Raw genomic sequence first — 26,855 nt, forward strand, 5'->3', positions numbered from 1 at the left:
CCCCCAGGTTCGCAGAAGAGCTTCTGTAAAGTTTGGAAGGTAGGAGACGGATACTGGCAGAAGTAAAGCTGTGAGTACCGGACGTGAGTCGTGCTTCGATAGCGCAGTTGGTAGAGCACTTGCCCGCAAAAGGCAAAGGTCCCGAGTTCGAGTCTCGGTCGGGCACACAGTTTTAATTTGCCAGGAAGTTTCAATTCCTTCAGTGACAAAGGTCATGACATTAGTGTTCTGGGATCGAAGGGAATTCTGTTTGTACATTATCTCCCAACTGAGCAAACAATTACTGGAGAATACTAACCTCCTAGATGAACTGCAACAAAAAATAAGTGAAAAAACGCCAGGTTTAGCAAGGAAGAAAGTCATCTTCCATCAAGACAATGTGCAACTGCACATGTGCCGTCAACGTGGCAAAATTACGTGAACTGAGGTATGAATTGTTGTCACACCTGCCTTATTCACCTGATATGGCTCCATCTGACTTCCACCTCTTCCCAAAACTGAAATTTTTCTTGGTGGACAAAGATTCACTTCAAATGAAGAACTGATAGCTGGAGTTGACAACTATTTTGCAGACCTGGAGTAAACTCATTTTCAAGATGGTATCAAGGCACTAGAACATCATCGAATTGTGAAATGATTTGGGTGAAGGTCACGGTTAAAGCAGGCTCAGACATGGTAATTGGATGTCTCTATAGGCCCCCGGGCTCAGCAGCTGTTGTGGCTCAGCACCTGAAGAATAATTTGGAGAATATTTCGAGTAGATTTCCCCACCATGTTATAGTTCTGGGTGGAGATTTTAATTTGCCGGATATAGACTGGGAGACTCAAACGTTCATAACGGGTGGCAGGGACAAAGAATCCAGTGAAATATTTTTAAGTGCTTTATCTGAAAACTACCTTGAGCAGTTAAACAGAAAACCGACTCGTGGCGATAATATATTAGACCTTCTGGTGACAAACAGACCCGAACTATTTGAATCAGTTAATGCAGAACAGGGACTCAGCGATCATAAAGCGGTTACTGCGTCGATGATTTCAGCCGTAAATAGAAATATTAAAAAAGGTAGGAAGATTTTTCTGTTTAGCAAAAGTGACAAAAAGCAGATTACAGAGTACCTGACGGCTCAACACAAAAGTTTTGTCTCAAGTGCAGATAGTGTTGAGGATCAGTGGACAAAGTTCAAAACCATGGTACAATATGCGTTAGATGAGTATGAGCCAAGCAAGATCGTAAGAGATGGAAAAGAGCCACCGTGGTACAACAACCGAGTTAGAAAACTGCTGCGGAAGCAAAGGGAACTTCACAGCAAACATAAACATAGCCAAAGCCTTGCAGACAAACAAAAATTACGCGAAGCGAAATGTAGTGTGAGGAGGGCTATGCGAGAGGCTTTCAATGAATTCGAAAGTAAAGTTCTATGTACTGACTTGGCAGAAAATCCTAAGAAATTTTGGTCCTATGTCAAAGCGGTAGGTGGATCAAAACAAAATGTCCAGACACTCTGTGACCAAAATGGTACTGAAACAGAGGATGACAGACTAAAGGCCGAATTACTAAATGTCTTCTTCCAAAGCTGTTTCACAGAGGAAGACTGCACTGTGCTTCCTTCTCTAGATTGTCGCACAGTTGACAAAATGGTAGATATCGAAGTAGACGACAGAGGGATAGAGAAAAATTAAAATCGCTCAAAAGAGGAAAGGCCGCTGGTCCTGATGGGATACCAGTTCGATTTTACACAGAGTACGCGAAGGAACTTGCCCCCCTTCTTGCAGCGGTGTACCGTAGGTCTCTAGAAGAGTGAAGCGTTCCAAAGGATTGGAAAAGGGCACAGGTCATCCCCGTTCTCAAGAAGGGACGTCGAACAGATGTGCAGAACTATAGACCTATATCTCTAATGTCGATCAGTTGTAGAATTTTGGAACACGTATTATGTTCGAGTATAATGTCTTTTCTGGAGACTAGAAATCTACTCTGTAGGAATCAGCATGGGTTTCGAAAAAGACGACCGTGTGAAACCCAGCTCGCGCTATTCGTCCACGAGACTCAGAGGGCCTTAGACACGGGTTCACAAGTGGATGCCGTGTTTCTTGACTTCCGCAAGGCGTTTGACACAGTTCCCCACAGTCGTTTAATGAACAAAGTAAGAGCATACGGACTATCAGATCAATTGTGTGATTGGATTGAGGAGTTCCTAGATAACAGAATGCAGCACGTCATTCTCAATGGAGAGAAGTCTTCCGAAGTAAGAGTGATTTCAGGTGTGCCGCAGGGGAGTGTCATAGGACCGTTGCTGTTCACAATATACATAAATGACCTGGTGGATGACATCGGAAGTTCACTGGGGCTTTTTGCAGATGATGCTGTGGTGTATCGAGAGGTTGCAACAATGGAAAATTGTACTGAAATGCAGGAGGATCTGCAGCGAATTGATGCATGGTGCACGGAATGGCAATTGAATCTCAATGTAGCGAAGTGTAATGTGATGCGAATACATAGAAAGATAGGTCTCTTATCATTTAGCTACAAAATAGCAGGTCAGCAACTGGAAGCAGTTAATTCCATAAATTATCTGGGAGTACGCATTAGGAGTGATTTAAAATGGAATGATCATATAAAGTTGATCGTCGGTAAAGCAGATGCCAGACTGAGATTCATTGGAAGAATCCTAAGGAAATGCAATCCGACAACAAAGGAAGTAGGTTACAGTACACTTGTTCGCCCACTGCTTGAATACTGCTCAGCAGTGTGGGATCCGCACCAGGTAGGGTTGATAGAAGAGATAGAGAAGATCCAACGGAGGGCAGCGCGCTTCGTTACGGGATCATTTAGTAATTGCGAAAGCGTTACGGAGATGATAGATAAACTCCAGTGGAAGACTCTGCAGGAGAGACGCTCAGTAGCTCGGTACGGGCTTTTGTTAAAGTTTCGAGAACATACCTTCACCGAAGAGTCAAGCAGTATATTGCTCCCTCCTACGTATATCTCGCGAAGAGACCATGAGGATAAAATCAGAGAGATTAGAGCCCACACAGAAGCATACCGACAATCCTCCTTTCCACGTACAATACGAGACTGGAATAGAAGGGAGAACCGATAGAGGTACTCAGGGTACCCTCCGCCACACACCGTCAGGTGGCTTGCGGAGTACGGATGTAGATGTAGATGTAGATGTAGATCAGACCGAGTGCATTGATCTACAAGGAAACTAAATAGAAAATAAGAAAAGTTTCAGTGATGTAAGTACTTTTTTTCTATTCTGCTCCGAGAACTTTTCAAACAACCCTCCCATATTTCGTGTGTCGCTAACACCTCAGTGATCATTGCAAGTTATGAATAATACAAAAGTCTTCGTAACATAAAGCACGGTGACTACAAAACCATGATAAGTTAATGGAATCAAACAAAGAAATAGCTACAGCAATTAGCTGCATTTCAAGTTGCTGCACGGTGGATGATGGTAAGTTTACACATAAAAAGAAAGGGTGTGGAAGGAGATGGAAATGTGAAAATCCAAGTGCATTCATTGTGTACAAAAGTGACATAAAAGTATTTATTTTTACTCTAAATAATTACCTTAACTTTCATAAATTCCTCCTTAGGCGATTTAGATATTGTTTCACACATTTCTGGCATAATAAATAAAATGGTACACTGAGGGAATCAAATACTATAATTCAAGCTAGAATAGCTTTCTCCTGTTGCTAAAAATCTTAAAGCTGTGAGAGGATCTTTAATGCAAGTAGCATTCATGATTTAAATAATGAAACACTAGATCAGTTATGCATTTTTTCACAATTTGCACAATTCTTTATGAGGATCTATTCACATGTTCAAGTAGAAATATTTACAAAGTTAAGTAATAATAATAATAATAATTAAAAAAAACCTAGGCTGGACCCTGCACATCAACAGGGGACTGTTTCAAGTTGGCTGAGGTACTGTAATTGTGTGGGGTGTCTATCCAATTACACTAAACCATAAAAATATAGCTGCAAGGCAAGAGAGCAGAACACACATACAAACACTACATAAAATACCTACATAAATATTTCCTCTTGATAATGACATTAACATCTCGGAAGGCATCATATTAAGTGCGAAAAAACACACAATTAGTGCAATGTCCCACATAAATTGTTAATGACACAGCTGCATGGTATCCAAAAACATCGTTTGTGATGAATGAAATTAAGAACGGTATTTTGTACAGGAGTCATAAATGTAAACATGAGGGACCACTTTCACGAGGGCAAACTGAACTTTTTGTTCACCAGCTCTCAAATACTTTTTGTTGTTCTTCATGTCCTCACACAGTAGCCATGAAGCAAATTCTGGTGAACACTTCGAGCGTTTGTTCTCCCTATACACAGTTTCGCCCAACTTCGAGCGTTTCTTCTCACTATACACAGCTCTGTCCACAATCAATTCCATTCTTCTTTCTTTTCAAGCAATGCACTTGCCACCAACATTTGATAGTGTACAGGTGACAATTGTGTTACAGCTCCAGTGAAGCAGTTTGGACAGAAAAGTTCAACAAAATCTTTGACAAATATGATCTACAGAGTAATACGGGTCTCATGTTTCAGGTGTGTGACAGCCAGCAGTAACAACACTTTGCTGACGTGCACTCTGGCCTGCATGTACCATAGACCACGTTTTTGAAAGAACGGAAATAATTCTGAAGTAGTGGTACTGTGAAGGAAACCCAAAATGAGGCTATCATTGCAGTGCCAAGCTGATGTTTATGGATGTCTTAGTAAAAGGTGATTCTCAGTTTTGGCGAGAACTCCTTATGGGAATGGGCATGGTTGCACAACATGCGACATATTTGTGACAAAGCAAAATGTGAATGTTATTGCTCATCGTTTCCAAGTGATGCTCATTTCATTTTCAGCAATTTAAGCTGTCCTCATAGGTTCCTGCCTCAACACACACTCTGACACTGTCACATATTTGGAAACAAAAAGACAAATATTTTTGAGAAGGAAGAATACGAATTTTACTGCTACTCATTTCTGTCTCGGCAATTAAATCTGTCCTCTATGGCTCTTGTCTAACCACACAATCAGAAATCACCACATATTCAGAAATGGAAATCTAAATATTTATTTCACCCTCTGTTCTCTAATCAAGACAGAAATGTTAAATAAAACTGAATATTGTTAAACATACTTGTATTACATCCATAACAAATTCCCAGAATGTGTTATATACAAGATTAAAACAACATGTTAGCTTACAGTAGGATGTGAATCCACCACAACTAACTCTGTAAACTATGATGTTACTTATTACACTACAGATAAATCGTATGAGTTACGTCTCATCTTGGGTATCATAATATTTCGTGAAGCCTTATATCCTTGATCTTTAATTAACAGACATTTAAAAATAACAATGACGTGTTTGTGAAACATTTGCAATGTGTCGCTGCTTTGAAATGGCATACTGCAGCAAACACACCAAAGGAAATGAATAATCAAAACACACACATTACACACTGGGGTCATTCACACGCACTTGCAAAAATCAATAGTTGACAGCCCACTTGTGATGTCGGCTGTGCTGGCTGTTGGGTGATGTAACAAGTTGCCAAGCAATAAGCGCTCACTAGCAGGAAATGGCCAATGTTTACCTGATTCTAACTGAGGATATTCTTCGAGAATCAGTGATTGAATTTAAAAGGTTGACAACTGATATCACTGCTGAACAAAGTACATTAGAAATACATGCAAAAAGATTAGACAGAGTTATAAGTGGCACAAGAAAAGGTGGCAGCTGGGCCCCTTCGTCATGTATTGGCTCAGTCCAGAACACTTCATGTTGACTGTCTTGTTTTCCATTGCTGCCACAACCTGGCAGTAGTTGTATCATAATTGTGTAGTGAAGTTAAACATTGCAAGCTGTGTTGGCATAGACGATCATAGATTACTTCAGAATTTCCCCCCTCACATATCCTCTCTCCGCAACGGCCTAAACTATTCCCCTAACTTCGCTACCTCCAATTGTGCAAACTGTCTTTCATGACACTTATAACTCGTTCAGTCACATCAAATGGCAATAGGAAGGAAACGGGACGAAGTCAAGCAAAATGTCAATTAATAATGTAGAATAGAGATAAACCTTACTAGGAAGAAATGTAAGAACAGTGACTTTTTAGCATTGATCTTATGGGTTTTCAAAGGGGCTACAAATTTATGAGGTAAAATAACAAAAAATGTACTTTGATCTCATTCAGAAAAAGCTGTATAGCTGCATGCTCACTTACAGTACAGAAAATTTTGCAACTCTAATCAGTTCCCTCAACACGTGCCAGTCTACATAAATGACAGTGTGTTTCTACTAAGGCATCTAACAGATACAAAATACCATGAAAAGAATAATTCTTTTCATTATTACAAGAACTACTTGATTATTAATCATGTTTTTTCTTCTCATTAACTAATTATTTAATTTACTGAAAACAACCATACCCCTCCCAGTTTGATTTTGAAAGCTATCTAATGAATTATACAACTTAAATACATACACATATATTTTCGTATCATCATCATCATCATCATCATCATCATCATCATCATCATCATCATCATCATTACTACTACTATTATTTTTCTTTCAAAGTTAAAACACGATATGTATTTTAATGTCATTCGTCTTGTTAATGCTGTAATATCTTTATATAACCCTTTATCATTATGTTTTCCTTAAAACTGAAACTTTATTAATGCCATATGCAATAACGTTCTCCTTTGGGAGGCCTGTCAAATCTGACCAACTATAATTTTCTACTTATTATTTCCGCAAAATCAAAGCCTTTTTTTTGTAAATAATTAGATATTCAAATTTAAAAACTTGTATCACATTGTGCCTGAAGGTGAAGCCTTAGTCCTCACAGGACGGGGCGTGAGTCGTACTTGGGTAGCTAAGTTGGTAGAGCACTTGCCCGCGAAAGGCAAAGGTCCCGAGTTCGAATCTCGGTCCAGCACGCAGTTTTAATCTGCCAGGAAGTTTCATATCAGCGCACACACTGCTGCAGAGTGAAAATCTCATTCTATATAACGGTAAGACAGATTTCCGAACCAAACCTTAATTTGCACGACATTTCCAGGGGGCAGATGTCAATTCTGATGACAGTTTACTAGTTATGAACTGTATCTTAAAACTGAAGAAACTGCAGAAAGGTAGGAAATTAAGGTGATGGGACCCGGATAAGTTAAAAGAATGAGGGGCTGAGAGTTTCATTGGGAGCGCTAGGCAACGATTCACTAGAACAGGGTAAAGGAATACAGCAGAAGACAAGTGTGTAGCTTTGAGATGGAATAGTAAAGGCAGCAGAGCATCAAATCAAACAGCTAAAAAAAACAATGCCTAGTAGAAGTTCTTGGATAACACACGAGATATTGAATTAAATAGATGAAAGGTGAAAATATAAAACCATGTAAATGAAGCAGGTGAAAAGGAATACAAATGTCTGACAGATGAAATTGACAGGTAGTGCAAAATAGCTAAGCAGGAAGTGCTACAAGACAAATTTAAGGATTTAGATGCATATATCGCTAGGGGAAAGATAGATACCACCTACAGGAAAATTAAAGAGGCCTTTGAGGAAATAGAAACAATTGTATGAATATCTAGAGTTCAGATGGAAAACCAGTGCAAAGCAAACATCAAAGATGTAAGGAGTGTATAAAGGGTTTATACAAGAGAGATGAACTTGAAAGCAGTATTATAGAAATGAAAGAGGACTTAGATTAGAATGAGATGGGAGATATGATACTGTGAGAATAGTTTGACAGAACACTGAAAGACCTAAGTTAGAACAAGGCCCCTGGAGTGGACAACATTCAGTCACAGCTACTGATAGCCTTGGGAGAGCCAGCCATGACAAAACTCTTCCATCTGGTCTGCAAGATGTATACAAAATGCCCTCAGCCTTTTAGAATAATATAATAATTCCAAAGAAATCAGGTGCTGAAAATTACCAAACTATCAGATTAATAAGTCACAGTTGCAAAATATTAACATGAATTCTTTACAGATGAATTGATAAGCATGTAGAAGTCAGCATTGGAGAAGGTCAGTCTGGATTCCAGAGAAGCGCTGGAACACGTGAGGCAACACTGACCCTACTAGTATCTTCAAAGATAGGTTAAGCAAAGGAAAACCTACATTTACAGCATTTGTTGACTTAGAGTAGGCTTTTGACAATGTTGACTGGTATATTCTCTTAAATTCTGAATGTAGCAGAGGTAAAATACAGGAAGCAAAAGGCTACTTACATCTTTTACAGAAATCAGATGACAGTTACAAGATTCAGGGGGCATGAAAGATAAGCACTGGTTGAGAAGGGGGTGAGACAGAGTTGTGGCCTACCCACGATGTTATTCAATCTGTGCACTGAGCAAGCAGTAAAGGAAAAATAAATTGGGAAAAGAATCAAAAGAAAAATTTGGAAAAGGAATTTGAAGTTCAAGGAGGAGAAATAACTTAAGAGGTTTGTTGCCATTGACATTGTAATTCTGTCAGAGGCAGCAGAGGACTTGGATGAGCAGTTAAATGGAATGGACGGCATTTTGAAAGGGGGATATAAGATGAACAACAACAAAAGCAAAACTAAGATAATGGAATGGCATCAAACTCAATCAGCTGATGCCAAGGGAATTAGATTAGAAAACTGGTAGTAGATGGGTTTTGCTATTTGGGCAGAAAAATAATTGAACATGGCCGAAGTAGAGAGGATATAAAATGTAAACTGACGAAGGCAAGAAAATCATTTCTGGAGAGGTGAAATTTGTTAACACTGAATATAGATTTAAGTGTTGGGAACTCTTTTTGGAAGTATTTATATGGAGTGTTGTCATGTAAGGAAGTGAAATGTTGATCTACACTCTAGACATGAAGAGAGTAGAAGCTTTTGAAAAGTGATGCTACAGAAGAATGCTTAATATCTGATGGGTGCACAATGTAACTAATGTGGCCCACAACATAACTGGGGTGAAAAGAAATTTATGGCACAACCTGAGTATAAGAAGGGATCGTTGATAGAGCACATTCCGAGATATGAAGAGATCACCAACTCTGTACTGGAGCAAAGAGTTGGGGGGTGGGGTGTGAAAACTGTAGAGGGAGGCCAAGAGATGAATACAGTAAGTAGACTCAGAAGGACAAAAGGTGCAGTAGGTTTTCAAAGATGAAGGGGCTTACAAAGGATAGTGTAGTATCAAACTAGTCTTTGGACTGAAGACTACAACACAACAATGAAAACAACCCAACCTAATAAGCTCAAATTTCTTTAGTCTGGGCTTGCAGATTTGGCCGTACAGAAGAGTGGGCTCAAGATGTCGTTTCTGGTGTGGTGAGCAAGGTGGGGCGGGGTGGGGTGGGGTGGGGTGGGGTGGGGATGCTACTGGTGGAAGCAGCACATCATGTAAAAAGTAGTTACTATGAAAACTAACACTGCAAGTTATGCCTCCCAGCCTTCCATACACACTAGCCATTGAAGCACCTCACTGCCATCACAAGCAGTGCATTGATACAGCCTCTGCACCCACCATCAGCCTACCATTCTGAGATCACTATAGGCTAGAGAATATGAGGAAGTCAGATCACAGCCCACAGCAAACGAAGTCCTACCACCCTGGAAGAACAAGTCACTAAGGCCATGCTCCTGCCATCAAATGTCACTGAGCTACTGTGTAGGATTACTGCCTGTTCTGCCACCCTACATTGTAAGTTGTGGTTTCATCCTGGGCAATACCACCCCTATGGACCAATTAAAAGGGAGAGGGATCTAAATTCTTATGACTCCAGCTACATGGAGAACGGCTCAGAGTGATATCAATATTATTTGTTTAGCAGATAGTTCCAACTTTTGGCTGTCACAACTACAGGTGTCATGACAAATGTGTCTCACAGGGAGAGTTGTTGGCCTGTAGCAGTAAACTTATACCCAACCCAATTGATTGCTTGGCAGTTTGCAACTTGTTTTATAAGCCTCAAAAAGCTGATTCATGAACAGAACTCTACCTAGTTTTGTGAGCCTGAACTTTGAACTGAAACTTGATAGTGTGTGGTGGTGTTTGAGACAATTCTGACTTGGTTGTTCAGTATTAATTTTCAGCTAACATTACTTGCAGTTGTAAAGTTCACACTCTACTACTTTTCTGCCTGTGACTTATTATCCAACTGAATTTCCACACGCTATGTGGTTAGTGGCAGTATCCTACCAAATTTGCATCAAACTGTGACAAAAAAGTAGCCAAGAAAATTAAAAATATCAGTTAGTGTAGGAATCTCAAACAGAAGAGAAAGATGTGGCTTGAAAACTAACAAAAATACATTCCATGGAAATCATGTACGACTACACACAAATGTGCTCACATTCTGGTGAGATAGAAGACCACTAGGGAGATTTGCAGAAGCCAACAAATGAAAACAAATCCCACTACAGGAAGATGTGAGAATTTTTTTCTAGACATAGATCTGATAGCAGAAATGACATTACTCATTAATACATGACCATAAAACATGACTGTCCTTAACTCACTCTTTTAGAAGAAAATAATCAGAAAATGGGCTTGCCAAAAACAAAAAGTGAATCTGACAATAATTTATCAAACAATGAAGAAATTTCATATGAAGGGACTACCAAATTACTTCACAATCGCAAGATAAAAATAGATTGTTGGTATCGGTCTTCAGTACGGAAACCAGCTCGGTGCCAGTCTCTCCACTAGTCTATGTTATGCAAGCCATTTCATCTCTGTGTAACTACTGTAACCAACAGCCATTTGAACCTACTTACTGTATTCAAACCTTGGTCTCTTCCATAATTTTTACCCCCCCCCCCCCCCCACACACACACACAAACACACACACACACAAACACACAAACACACAAACACACACACACACACACACACACACACACACACACACATTCCCCTCCAATCCCAAACTGGTAATTCCTTTTGTTCAAACCTTGGTCTCTTCCATAATTTTTACCCCCCCCCCCCCTTACACACACACACACACACACACACACACACACACACACACACACATTCCCCTCCAATCCCAAACTGGTAATTCCTTTTAGTCTCAGGATATGTCATATCAATCAGTCCCTTATTTTGGTCAGGTTGTGCAATAAATTCTTTCCTCTCCAATTCAGTACCTGCTTATTATTTATCTGATATATCCATCTGGTACTGTAACACCACATTTCAAAAGTTTCTATTGCCTTACTGACTGAAATGTTTATTGTTCACATTTCACTTACATGCAAGGCTACACTCCACTTAATGATCTTCAGAAAGGCATCGCAACACAAATTTATCTGTACTACTACATAAACATGAGAAACTGTTACCAAAAATCTCAAAAAGTTCAGTCTATTTACTTGAAATTCTTACGTGTTACTCTGATAAATATTCAGATGGCAAAGGCTAAAAGATTTTTTAAGCAACAGCATACAAGTTTTCTGTTAAAACTGACTGCAAGAAAGAAAATGATGTGCTGTTAAAACATGCAGTTTTTCTTTCTTTCTCTCAGTCTGTTTTAACTGCGAAAGAAGGCATTTAAACCATTAGATAAATTGTATCTCCCATATAGTGCCTTTTCCTTCCAAAGCTCATATTGCCCCTCCTTCATTAAATCTCATAATCTACATCTACTTTGTCTCTCTTATGCTGTCCATCCACATCTTGTCCTTCGTTTTCCCCACTCACCTTTGTTACATACGCACTTTGTTGCTGCCAACGGACTTAATTGTGTGCAACTTTTGTGACATCTTATAGCACCAGTCACGGTAGTTAAGACCATGTTCCATGCTGCTTACATACCATCCACACACTGGACCCACTGCTGCTGCACCCTCCACCCAATAGTTTCCCCTTCCCCCATCCAGTCACTTCCTCACAACTCATGTCCCCACTTTATCTTCAGCATACGCCACTCTCTACCAACTTCTACAACAGCCCATCACATACTCAGCCCATATACCTGCCTCCCGTTCCTCTCACATTCATTGCTGTCAAACCGGCTGCCTCCCTCCACAAGGTTAGCTGACCTCTTCCCAAATACCTCTCCCTCAACCCACCCCAATCGGCCAATCGACATTAGCCCCACCACAAGCAGTCCATTACAATTACGTACCCCACTCATACAGTTATAACTGGTGGAGACTTCAATCTATCCTCGATTTGTTGGAGAAAATATATGTTCAAAGTCGGTGGTAGACAGAAAACATCTGAAATTTTACTAAATGCTTTCTCTGAGAGTTACTTTGAACAATTAGTTCATGAGCCCACGCGAATTCTAAACGATTGCAAAAAATGCACTTGACCTCTTACCCACAAATAATCCTAATCTAATAGAGAGTGTCATGACGGATACAGGGATTAGTGAACACAAGGTCCTTGTAGCGAGGCTCAAAACAATATCAACCAAAACCACTAAAAATAAACGCAAAATATGTCTAATTTAAACAGCAGATAAAAATTCACTTGATGCCTTCCTTAGAGTGTCTCCGTTCCTTCCAAGCAATTATGTAAGTGTAGACCAGATATGGCTCAAATTCAAAGATACAGTATCAACAGCAATAAATAGATTCATACCGCGTAAGTTAATAAGAGACTGGACTGATCCACCATGGTACACAAAACACATCAGAACACTGTTGCAAAAAAAGAAATAAATAAATAAATAAAATTAAAAACAAAAAAAAGCATGCCAAATTCAGAAGAACGCAAAATCCCCAAGACTGGCTAAGTTTCACAGAAGCTCAAAATTTAGTGCGGATGTCAATGCGAGATGCTTTTAATAGGTTCCCCAATGAAACACTGTCTCAAACTATGGTAGAAAACCCAAAGAGATTCTGGTCATATGTAAAGGACACCAGTGGCAAAAAACAGTCAATACCATCACTGCACAATAGCGATGGAAATGTTATTGATGATGGTGTCACTAAAGCGTAGTCACTAAATACAGTTTTCCTTAATTCCTTCACGAAAGAAGACAAAGTAAATATTCCAGAATTCGAAACTAGAACAGCTGTTATCATGTGTACAATAAAAGTAGATACCTTAGGAGTTGCGAAACAACCCAAATCATTTAAGAAAGGCAAGTCTTCTGGTCTAGATGGTATACCAACCAGGTTCCTTTCAGAGTATACAGACCCAATAGCGCCTTTCTTAGCAATCATACACAACTGCTCACTTGACGAAAGGTCTGTTAATAAAGACTGGAAAGTAGTACAGGTTACACCAATATGCAAGAAAGGAAATACGAGAAACCCATTAAATTACAGACCCATATCACTGACCTCAATTTACAATAGGATTTTGGAGCATATACTGCACTCTAACATTATGAATTACCTTGAAGAAATTTACTTATTTATACATAACCAACACGGATTCAGGAAATATTGTTCTTGTGCAACACAGCTAGCTCTTTATTCCCATGAAGTAATGTGTGCTGTTGACAAAGGATCTCAGATTGATTCCATATTCCTAGATTTCCAGAAGGCTTTCGATACCATTCCTCACAAGCGACTATTAATCAAATTGTAAATAAAATAGAAAGAAACTTCCACATGGGAAAAATATATTAAAAACAAAGATTCCAAGACTTACCAAGCGGGAAAGCGCCGGCAGACAGGCACATGAACAAAACACACAAACACACACACACAGAATTACGAGCTTTCGCAACTGGCAGTTGCTTCGTCAGGAAAGAGGGAAGGAGAAGGAAAAATGAAAGGATGTGGGTTTTAAGGGAGAGGGTAAGGAGTCATTCCAATCCCGGGAGCGGAAAGACTTCCCTTAGGGGAAAAAAAGGACAGGTGTACACACACACACACACACACACACACACACACACACACACACACACACACACATATATATCCATCCGCACATACACAGACACAAGCAGACAAAATATGTCTGCTTGTGTCTGTGTATGTGCGGATGGATATATATGTGTGTGTGTGTGTGTGTGTGTGTGTGTGTGTGTGTGTGTGTGTGTGTGTGTGTGCGCGCGCGCGCGAGTGTACACCTGTCCTTTTTTTCCCCTAAGGGAAGTCTTTCCGCTCCCGGGATTGGAATGACTCCTTACCCTCTCCCTTAAAACCCACATCCTTTCATTTTTCCCTCTCCTTCCCTCTTTCCTGACGAAGCAACTGCCAGTTGCAAAAGCTCGTAATTCTGTGTGTGTGTGTGTGTTTGTGTGTTTTGTTCATGTGCCTGTCTGTCGGCGCTTTCCCGCTTGGTAAGTCTTGGAATCTTTGTTTTTAATATATTAATCAAATTGCACGCATATGGAATATCATCTCAGTTGTGTGACTGGATTCGTAATTTCCTTTCAGAGGTGTCACAGTTTGTAGTGATTGACAGTAAATTATCAAACACAACAGAAGTGATGCATTCCGCAAGGTAGTGTTACAGGCCCTCTGCTGTTCCTCATTTACATAAATGATCGAAGTAATAATCTGAGCAACTCCCTTAGATCATTTGCAGATGATGCTGTAATTTACCGTCATCAGACAATCAATTCAATTACAAAATGATCTAGAGAGAACTTCTGTATGGCGCGAAAAGTGGCAATTGGCACTAAACAAAAAATGTGCGAGGTCATCCACATTGGTACTAAAGAAAATCCAATAAATTTTGGGTATACAATAAATCATATAATCAAGGCTTTCATGACTGGATGTTTCAGCTGCCGAGAATTCTTCCGGGTTGTATGGCCATGGCCCATGGGATAGAAGAGTTCCATGGACCACAGCCATACAACCCAGAAGAATTCTTGGCATACGATAAATCGCACAAATCAAAGGGTTGTCAATTCGACTAAATACATAGGAATTAAAATTACGAGCTACTTAAATTGAAAAGACCACTTAGATAATATTGTGGTGAAGGCGAAACAAAGACTGCATTTTGTTGGCAGAACACCTACAAGATGCGACAAACCCACTAAAGAGACAGCCTACCTTACACTTGTCCTCTGCTGCAATATTGATGCACGTTGTGGGATCCTTATCAGGTAGGATTGACAGAGGACAACGAAAAAGTGCAAAGAAGGGCAGCTCATTGGGCATTATTGCACAATAGGGGTGCAAGTGCCACTGATATGATACGCGAGTTGGGGTGGCAGTCACTGAAACAAAGGCAGTTTTCTTTGTGGCGAGATCTGTTTACGAAATTTCAATCACCAACTTTCTCTTCCGAATGCTAAAATATTTTGTTGACACCCACCTATGTAGGGAGAAATAATCATCACAATAAAAAGAGAAATTGAGCTCAAACGAAAAGATTTAGGTGTTACTTTTTCCCATGCACCATTCAAGAGTGGAATGGTACAGAAGTAGTATTAAAATGTTTCGATGAACCCTCTACCAGGCACTTGAATGTGAATTGCAGAGTAACCAAGTAGATGTAAATCTGCCAAGAAACAAAGCAATGGTACTGTTAATCCCGCTGACACCATATAGGGGTAGAGATGTCTGTGTGTGCCTGTTGATACTGGTAGCTGATTGGATACGTATTAATTATATAACTGAGATCAAAATTAGGGGTGAGTAATACAGAGTGAGTTAGTGTATGTAGACTAGTGCCGAGTACTGCAGCAAACCCGTCTTCAAACTGAAGGATATAGTCAAATCAAAGTTGTATATACAATGAATTCTCTATCTTAAGTTAATGTTTTAACATATCAAAGACAATAATCCACACACGCCACTGCTTTGAAGAGAAATTACACAGATATTCCTTCCCAGGAATTGTGATTATAATATGTGGCATTTTATTGAAACATGTATAGACAACACTCCAATATTTGTATAGCATATTTTACACCAAATTTACTACTAACTCTAGATGGACCTATGATTACCAACTGCAAATCCTGAACAGAAAATTAAATTCTGTAAGACTGTCACTAAGTTCAGTTATGGAACAAGCAGATATGCTACAAGAAGAAGATATTAATGACCTCAAGGAATCAGAATCAGTACTAAAACTGTACTATTGTCACATTTCATCACCTTCAAGAAAGTTGGGCTCCAAGACAGCATTTCATAATGAACACTACCATAGAATTGATAATTTCACCAGCGGTCGCAGAAATCTTCTCAACCACTCCCATTTCTGTATTACAATTCTGGTGAACTATTAAATGTGTACTCTGAATTCACACACACAGACTATGCTGTTGGGGGTTGCGAACACATACTTAACATTTTAGCAACAGTTAACAAGTTAGTAAAATAATTTAAAACATATACTTAATACTTCGGGAACATAATTTCTTATGTCACTCCTGCTTTCATAGATGTTGAGGTAACTCAATTTTCTGGCAGCTAAGAGTGGCAGTAACCAAAAAGCAGTTATTACAAGTCAGGTTTATTTGACTATCAGTTCAGCACCCCCAGTTAACCACATTGAGTGTCAATTTAGAATACAAAAATGTTATTGACACAAAAAACAAATCAACAAAGGTATAAGATCAGCCACACTTGCATCAACATTCACCTGTGAGTTTGGGGTTTGTGGTATGGATGCCGGAGCTGACTCTTGAGGTGGTGGTGTGGATAATCCAAAGCAAGCACTTGGACTCCAGAACTCATTTTCTGTAGGTGGATGCCGAACACTCAGAGGAGTAAATGCTGACTTCAGCAAGGTACTATCTGTAAAAAACAAAGTAGTCTCAAAATGTTCTGAACAAATATCCATCATATTACAAAATTCTATCTTTGATATGACATTATTCTTAAGTAATCCTTATAGAAACACTTAACAGTCTTAGTGTAATAAAGTTCAGTTGTTTGTGATAATTAAATATCAAGCTCACAGACTTCCAATTTTCTAATATATGTAAATGCCATGCACACAACATTAATTATAAAGTAATAATTACAAAGACCCTTGGTAGTGAACACTACAGCCTAAAGTAATCTTTACAAAGAGGTGTTTAGCATACCATAGTATAGTATAGTATAGTATAGTACATGGGTCTACGTATACCCAATAACTGGCCACAGTATATGAACTGTCACAGGTAATATCATGTAATTTAAGACTAAATTTAAGAACTTTACGTTGATCAGATCCTCTTGTTCCAATGGGCAGTAGCTTTATAGATATCCTTACAAATAATACCAGAAGTTCCCTACAGATGGTGCTAGCTGTCAGTACAAGGGCCCATGAGACCACGTCTGCAGCACCATCTGCTTCCTTAACGGCTGATAAAATATCAGGGAACATGCTCTTGGGAAAACACAGTGTTTTGAGTGGTTCAAAAAATCCAAAAGTGTGATTTTGACATAAGAAACAATGAGTGCGGGAAACCACTAAAAAGTTAGAAGACAACGAATTGCAGGCCTTATTGGATGAAGATGATACTTTTATTTATTATGAGAAAAATGGACTGCAAACAGCAGGCATAGAATACTCATGAATACCTTGCAAGCATATATTAAACAACAAAATCAAAGTAAAAAGACATGACTCAGTGTCATTTACATCACATAACAAGCGAGCACTATCACAGTGAAACGAACAAGGATCTAAAATCCAACTTAACTTCCAAATTAGCAGCCAACATCATACTATTTGTAATTTAAGGCATCAGCCAAGACTGATACAACACTAAAGTTTAAGCCCTTTAATAAAATAACATACTTGTGCACCAAAGGATTGGGGGGAGGGGGGGGGGGGGGGCACGGTTGATTGTGCAGGAGAAAAAGTTTACTAACCGGAATCAAAGTACTCATGGTGTGAACAATACTACTCAAAACATGGCAAGTAACGGAGGATGCCAAGGCAATGAAAGAAAGTGTTGGTACAAGTCTAAATATGCATAGAATCTTAAGCCACTAATGTCCCACAACAGTAGCCTCTAAACCCAAACTTATAACTAATGTCAGAGCTCCATAAACACCAAAAACACATATCTGGTAAGATGATCACAGTATTTCCCCTAAGCTGCATGGAGGAGTAAAGGATACCATGTTTTCTTTTTTTAACACTACTATTATACTTAGGATGGCGAAGTTTACATCAGCATACCACATTTTTGCCAGTTACATTTTTAGACCCAAATTGACAGATTCACATGATGTTCTTACCAGAAATATGGTTTTGGTGTTATGAAGTTCTGTCTGATGTAGACCTAACATTAATTTTAAGTTTTGAGTTTATGGGTTACTGTTGTGGGACATAAGTGGCTTGAGACACTACGCAGATTTAGACTTGTACCAACATTTTTTTTCATGCCTTGGTCTCCTACATTACTTGCTATGTTTTGAGTAGTATTGTTTACTCCTTGAGTATGTTATGATTCCAGATACTAAACTTTTTTCCATACATAATCGTTGTATCCCCTCCCTCCCCCTTCGGTGCGCAAGTATGTTACTTTATTAGTGGGCTTAAACTTTATTGTTGTGTTGGTCTTTGCACACTCGCCTATCTTTTGGCCTTATCCATATCCACATTACCTATTGCGATAAAACTTGCTCTGTGTCAGTTCCTATTTAGATAGGTTCATCATTTTACAGATTGGTCATTAGGGTGATGCCTTATACTACCAGGGAAGTAGTATGATGTTGGCTGACAGTTTGGAAGAGTCCCCTAAGCTAAGTTGGATTTGAGATCCTCTTTTGTTTCACCATGGTAGTGTCCGCTTGTTAAGTGATACAGAGCACAAACAAGTCATATCTTTTATATTTTTACTACAATTTGGTGTGCAACGTATACTCACAACATGTTTGCTTCCACCGTTTGCTGATAGGTGGCGACAACGGTAAGTAGCAGTTGAAAGAAACAGATCGTAGATGTCAGGCAGTAAGCTTAGACCTCATTCAAACATTAGTTGAATTGTGTCTGCATCATAAAGTTTTCCTTGATTGAAAATGTCTGTTTACGGGCCTAATTCTTGTCATTTGCAGGATGTGTTACTATTTTGTTTCAATATGATGAAAACAGCGACTGAGTCTCATTGAATGCTCCTAAGTACGTATGGTAAGCATGTGTCGCGAGTGGTTTCAATGCTTCAAGAAGGGTGATTTTAACATCGTACGCCGGCATAGTAGTGAAAGAGAGAATGTTTTCAAAGATGTAGAATTGGAGACATTGCTGAATGAAGACTCAGCATCAAACTCAAGAAGAATTGGGACAATTAGAGCGAATGACACAGCACGCCATTTCAAAATGTCTCAAGGCTATGGGCATGATTCAGAAAGAAGTAACTTGGATCCCGTGTAAACTGAAACCAAGAGACATTCAACAGTGTTTGTGTGTTTGTGAACAGATGTTTCAGAGGCAAAAACGCAAGGGATTTCTGAATCACATTGTGACCGGGGATGAAAAATGGATTCATTACAATAACCCTAAATGCAAACAATTATGGGAACATCCCAGCCATGCTTCCACGTCGACGGCCAAACCAAATATTCACAGCTCCAAGATCATGCTCTGCATTTGGTGGGACCAGCTCAGCGTCATGTACTATGAGGTGTTAAAACCTAATCAAACAATCACAGGTGCTCATTATAGAATGCAATTAATGCGTTTGAGCAGAGCCACAATACAGCAAGAGGCACGATAAAGTGATTTTGCAGCATGACAATGCTCGACCCCACGTTGCAAAAGAGGTCAAAATGTACTTGTAAATGATAAAATGGGAAGTCCTACCCCACCTGCTGTATTCTCCAGACATCACCTGTTTAGATCAATGGCGCATGGCCTGGCTGACCAACACTTCCGATCTCATGAAGAAGTCACAAATTGGATCTATTCATGGATCGCTTCAAAAGATGAACAATTTTTTCAATGTGGGATTCTTACAATGCCTGAAAGATGGGAGAAAGTAGTGACCAGCAATGGAAAATACTTTGAATGATACATGTGTAACCAATTTGTTTCATTAAAGCCTCTAATGTTGGGGAAAAAATGGCAGAAACAAAGCTGTACACCTTTTAATTAGTTTCTACATACATCTTTCTCTTAATAACATAGGTTAGCCTCATTTAAAAACAAATGGCTTCTCTTATGTGTCGTCGTCACAGCACAATATAAAAACGTTGCAGAAGAGGCAGTATTTCCATATTAGTTGTTGTATAAACCGAGGTGGCAAGTCATGGGATACTCCCTAATGTCATGTCCAATGTTCTTTTGTCCAGCACAGTGGAGCCTCCCCATGTTGCATGGACTCAACAAGCCACTGGAAGCCCCTGGAGAAGTACTGAGTCATACTCAATATAGCCATCCATAACTGTGAAATTGTCACCAGTGCAGGATTTTGAGCACAAAACACTAGGTCATTTGAAGCTGTGAAATAATAATTATAATAAATCCCGTGGAGGCCCGGGAAATGAATAGGCCACCGGTATGTTCTGCCAGTTGTAAAGGTTGCCAAAAAGAACAAACCACTAATAGGGCTAACCCCCCTTTTAGTGTGATTAGTTGGTTCAGGACAGAACTAATGAAGCCTCGGACAAGCGCTGTCATGGTCGGAGACGATGCTTGTACCCTATGCCTGTCCACAATGGTAATGGCACTGCTAGCCACACGGAAAATGATTTAAATCCAAATAGAGGTGTTTTGCAGGATATGCTTCCTGCAACCATTCTAGAAGGAAAACAAAGACTGGGAGGTGATGCCTGAAATTTGGTATTCTCGGCACCCTCTTGACACTGTAAATCTCTGAATACTGAATTCCCTAACGATTTCCAACCCAGAACGTCTCACGCATCTAGCTACAACTCCAATTCCATGTTCAAAATCTTAATTCCTGTTGTGACGCCAAAATCATGTCAGAAGCCTTGTCACATCCATCACCTGAGCACAAATGACAGCTCCGCCAATGCTCTGCCTTTTTATACCTCGTGAATTCAATACTACAGCCATCTGTATAGATGCATATCACTATCCCATCACTTGTCACCTCAGAGTAAGCAATGTTGCACATACAAATGCAATACTGTCAATTTATGCCAATGTAACTACACATGGCACCTCCTGATGTGATATCTAGAGATGTTGAAATTTCCTAAGGTAAACCCAGTAAACCTCTAAATGTTTCTATTGAAAGGACGGGCACAATGAATACTTATAATGAGACTGATGAGGTGTGATGAAGATAGACAGATGTAAGTTATGGATAAATTTCAACTTCAAAAATACTAAATTAATTACTTGCTGAAAATTCTGTCTTCACATATATTTTGCTCAAAATTTGCTCTCATATTCCAGGAGCATGCCTCCCCTTTACTATCAGTCAGTTTCACTTCTGTCAAAACTAGGAAATTGTTTCATCTGAGTGACTCATTAATATAAAGAAATCTACATTTAGCATTTAACACACAGATGCAATGAGATCACATCATCTTCACTGTAACCTAGGCACTTAACTACTGAACTTTTAAGTGTTTATCACATTTTAATACATCCATATACATAAATAGTTGTGGGTCAGAAACATCTTGTCACCTGCATGTTCTGCACTACCACGAGAACGGAAAGATGATGACAATGAATCCCAGTTTCGCTCTTGTGGATCAATACCAAATTTCGCACATTCCATTATTACATCATGGTCTTCCATATTTTTCCACCTGTAAACAATAAAAACTTTAAAAAAAAAAAAAAAAACTTATCGATGTCACATACCCATAAATGGACAACACAAAATAATCCATGTTTGTTTTCCCACTGTTAACTATTTTAGTGCAGTGTGTCACTGACTTGCTTATCAAAAAGAAGTAATTATATATACTTAACAACTGGGCACAAGATACTTAAGAAATGAACCAAATAATATAACCTTGTTAAAACAACTGAAAACAATCAGTAAATCCTACTGTCTCAGGTCACACACATGATATAATGCCACAGGAGTATTTTATTATTATATGTCTGTGGCAGAAATGTGAGGGACGCAGGTCGTCGTCGTCGTCGTCGTCATCTTCTTCTTCTTCTTTTTCTTCTTCTTCAGTCCAAAGACTGGTTCGATGCAGCTCTCCGAGTTACTCTATCCTGCGCAACCCTTGTCATCTCCAAATAACTACTGCAACATACATCCTTCTGATTCTGCTAAATGTATAACGTGAGATTTTACAGTTTACTGATTGCTACCCATCTAACACATAATATATTCTTAGTGATGTCACTCTGTTTCACTGATTCTGATGCAAAGGACACTACTGCCTGATTCTTATTTTGAGGCTGGCTTATCAATAATATGAGCCTATTTCACTTCTGAAGATGACAGTTTAAACTGTGGTAACCAGTAAAGTGAACCAAATAAAAATTCATTGTGCAGCTAACTGACTTTTTATTTCTGTTGAAATATTCTTCTGCTGCTGCTGAACTACAGCTATGAACAAAATCTATTCCGTACCTGCTCATTAGTTATATGCTGTACCCATCTACTCTTCAGCACTCTTCTGTAGCACCACATTTCAAAAGCTTCTATTCTCTTTTTGTCTAAACTATTATCATCCACATTTCACTTCCATACATAGCTAAACTCCAGACAAATACCTTCAGAAAAGGATATGTAGCACATAAGCCAATATTTGGTGTTAAAGTTATCTTCTTCAGAAATGCTTTCCTTTCCATTGTCAGTCTACAGTTTATATCCTCTCTACTTTGGCTATCATCAGCATGCATAAGGATTCAAAAGGATCATTATCTATGCTATTTCCGCACCACAGATTTATTCTTTAACTGAATGATGTTTATCAGTCCAGCTGTACGCTGTTTTGTTCTGGATAGCTAAAAATTATATTCCTTCATTCTTACTCAGAAACACTTCGATGTTACAAGAATTAAAACTCCCATGATGAAGGATATGCAGCTTCCAGAGGAAGAAAGGGGAAAAAATTAAACAAATGCCACAAAAATGTGAAAAAGCAAATTAAGTAAGAATATCACCAACACAGGCACAGACAGATTGCTACTTGCCATAAAGATGACATGTTAACTTGTTGACAGGCACAAGGGAGAGACATAAAGCTTTTGGCCCCAGCCTTTGTTAGAACAAGAAACAGAAACACACATCATTCATTCACAGAAGCAAATACACCACATGCCCACATGACCGCCAACAACAGTAGCTTGGGCCAGAATTCTCGGCCGAGCTGCCAAAGTTGGGGGTCATGTTCGTGTGAGGTGTGCTTGCTTGTGTGAATGAATGGTGTATTTCTCTTTCTTATTGTGACAAAGTCTGTGGCAAAAAGCTTTGATGCGCAAGAGTTTAATTGTGCCTGTCTGCAACATCTAATCTTTAAAGTTAACCCTTTGAATGTCAGAGTGCTGATTCGTTGGTACTCTGCTTCGTCTTGTTTAGCTTATAGAATGGGGTGCTAGATGGTGTTGGCATGCTGATTACAGATGCTCTTTGCCTCTAGATACGTGTAAGTCGATAGCTATTGACAACTGAGCATCGTTTCGGTGAAATATCAGTGTTTGATTATTCCGCTTTTGCATCGTTTGTTTATTGACGTCGTGTTGCACTGTACATGTTTACATTCTGTTTACTGCATTCAAGGTTGTTCTTTCTGCACAGTACTGTTATTTATCATTGTTTCTGTGTGTTTTTTTCACGTTAAGAGTTTACAGTTCGTTTATTTTCTTTGCTTTTTGTGAAAAATGCGACCTACACCAGGCCACAGCAGAGGACTTACCGACGAAGAAATTTGTGAACTTTTAGAATGTACTAGTCATACAGAGTGTTTTAGCGAAAGTAGCAACAGTTCAGAAAGTGACAGTGATGTACTTGACAATATTGTGAATGAAAGTGAAGACGAAATGGAAGATGTACAGTACACTGAAGTAATTGCACATGAAACACTACAGTTATTACCACATCCATTTCAAGAGCTGCCAGGACCAAAACATGTGCCGCCAACAGGATCTCCTGTGATAGAATATTTCAATCTGTTCTTTACTACAACATTGCTGCAGCTTATTGCAACTGAAACAAATCACTCAGCTAAACAGTTTATAACTAAACATGCTATATTGTTCAAACTGTATAAGAAATGGAAGAATGTGAAAGCACTGAAGTAAGAGGTTTTATTGCTTGCTTACTAAATATGGGACTCAATAAAAGGCCCACAATGCTCTCATACTAGAGCACAAAACCATCACAGGCATTTCCATGGTTTGGTAAAATGTTTTCTGCCCACCAATTTAGGCATCTTATGAAATTCTTTCATCTTGTGGATAGTGAGAAATGTCCAGCACCAGGCCATCCTGATTATGATCCATGTATCAGGTACCATCCACTGGTAGATCATGCTAATAATATATTTAGACATCATTACACATCTCGTGAACAACTTAGTATTGATGAGAGTCTAGTTGGCACTAAATGTCACACTTCCCTCTTACAGTATATGCCAAACAAACACCACCACTGATGGAGAATCAAATTCTGGATGCTGTGTGACTCTATAATGCACTATTGTCTTGAGTTTTATACTTTTAGAGGTGCCAAAAGCCAAGAAGATAAGGCTGAGATTGCAAGACATGGCTTAAGATACTGTGTTGTCCAGAAGTTCCTGCTTTTGGGCAATTATTTGACAAGGAATATCATATCTTTGTGGACAACTTTTTCATGTCAGTACCATTTGTAAAAGGTCTTTATAACTTAGGTACATCATTACTGGCACAGTAAGAAAAAAAACAGGAAATATTTGCCAGAGCAATTCAGAAAGACATTTGGAATTCGGAAAAAGATGTATTGTAAGTTGGGTCCGGTACTAGCATGTGCGTACTGAGAGAAAAAATCCCAGCGTACCCCTGTTCTCTTATTGTCAAGTTAAGTTGGTGCTGGTGACATTGAAGTACAAAATAAAAATAAAACAGTATAAAAGCCAGAAATAATACACCAGTAAAACCAGTATATAAGTGAAATACACACACACAACATGGTGCTGTATGCGTATTTGGACGAGAGGCGAACTCTTCATCATTGGAAGAAGGTAGCTTTAAACATCATGTCAAGAATGGTGCTGAACTCTTACATATTATACAAAGAGAATAATAAAGGAAGGAAAGTTGTTTCCAGATATGTATATACTGTAATGATAATTGAAGCCTTTTCAGATGAATGGCTGCATGAAAAAAATGCAACTGATGATCCTCGTGGTTCTCCGGGTTTAAGAAAACTTCCAGAGAAGAAAGAGTCAAGATGCTGTGTGTATACTAGTGAGGGAAGGAAAAGAAGGTCAAGAACTGTTTTTAATAGATGTAATAAGGGGTTGCATGGTGAATGTTTTCCTTAAACACAAATGCTAAGTCATACTGTAGACATGAAAATTCTGTAACGTTCTCTTCAAATAAATAATTATTATCTTTCTAAATAATAACACAAATTTCATATCCCTCATGTCATTTTACTCAGAAATGTGTGCAGATTCTATGGACTGTAGTTAGCCTTCTTAAATTGAAGCACAGTGTTGGATATATGAAATCAAAGTCAAATTTATAATATTTAAAAAATATATATTTTATATGGACCGCCACAATCAAATTCATTTGAAACATTATCATAATATGTGTAAGCCATAATATTCTACATACTTTTATGGATAAATGGTAATTTTTTCATATTTTTAAAGCGAATACTGTGCGATATATGGCAATTTAAATAGAATGTAGCATAACGGTATAAATACACATGAACATTTTTAGCACACACCACTTCAAATCGGCTGAATGCAAAAGGGTTAAGTTGCAATATATCTTTTCCTATATCGTTGATATCCCTACCTGCAGTTTCCATTGTTAAATTAAGTAGAAATTCATTTGATGTCCTCAACATTTACAATCTACAATATACAGTAAAAGCTCTACCAAATGGAAAGCAAAGAGGAAAGGGACAAAAAGGACAGGATCTATGATAAAGGTTCAAGATAAATTCAGAGAATAAGGTTAATAGTAACACTAAAACCCGCCAGGTTAGGCAACAGCGTTATGGTCAGCCTGGATGTTGTTTTTAGGTGGTTTTCCATATCTCACTTGGTGATTACTGGGCTGGTCCCCATGTCCCGCCACAGTTACACGACTCATAGCCATCTGAACACGTTCATACTATTTCATGGCTTACACTAGATGTAGACAGCTGGAGTACACTAATTCCATCCCAGGGGATGTGGAATAATGACAGGAAGGGCATCTGGCCACCCTCCAATACTAACAGCGAAATCCATAGTAACAAGGCTGACCCTGCATTGAAGTGGAACAAACGCCACAGGAAATGATGATGGAAGTTAATAGTAATACTAACAATACACACTGATAGCTGAATTAAAGATAGCTGCTCTATCTGCCAAATACAATGTTTCCTTGTGGTATGTGGCAGAGATGGCATTAAACCTCACTGGCCATCCAAATATCACACAATATCTACAACACAATATAAGTATTTTTTAAGTATGAAATCTTTATGATTTTAAAATTTATGGGGATGTCTGTGGAACACAGGTTGTTGTGTCCACATTTTACAGTTGTCAAATGCTAAACAGTTAATGCTTTTTGGTCACACTGGACACAAAGTTATTATTTATGACCAACCTCATAAGGAATTATACTTTGAAATGGTGTACTAAAAAAAACTACTTTGCACCATACTTGAATTTTTGGGTTCTGTACCTCAATCGTTAAATATGGAACCCTTATACAACTGACTGGACAGACCTGGCCGGCCAATTGCCTGCCAGCCCACCCGTGCACCGATCACATCCCAGCCTCATTTTCTCAGGAAATAGCAAGTTGAAATTTGTCACATACTAAGGTTATGGTCCACCGATCGTATAAAAAATTCAAGCTTATACATT

The 26,855-nt window shown here is 38.8% G+C and overlaps 1 protein-coding gene across 7 annotated transcripts in view; it reads right to left on the bottom strand.

Moving 5' to 3' along the window:
• LOC126266808 (hamartin) overlaps nucleotides 1-26,855 on the bottom strand; it is a 295,524-nt gene that overhangs the window by 153,907 nt on the left and 114,762 nt on the right. For all 7 annotated transcript variants that reach the window (XM_049971361.1, XM_049971357.1, XM_049971360.1 and 4 more), the window contains exons 8-9: nucleotides 21,499-21,623; nucleotides 16,543-16,697 (exon numbers count right to left, since the gene is read on the bottom strand). In XM_049971361.1, coding sequence (XP_049827318.1) covers nucleotides 16,543-16,697; nucleotides 21,499-21,623 — 280 coding nt within the window. The remainder of the gene's footprint in view (nucleotides 1-16,542; nucleotides 16,698-21,498; nucleotides 21,624-26,855) is intronic.

This window comes from Schistocerca gregaria, chromosome 4 (genome assembly GCF_023897955.1).
Source record: "Schistocerca gregaria isolate iqSchGreg1 chromosome 4, iqSchGreg1.2, whole genome shotgun sequence".
Classification (NCBI taxonomy): Eukaryota; Metazoa; Arthropoda; class Insecta; order Orthoptera; family Acrididae; genus Schistocerca; species Schistocerca gregaria.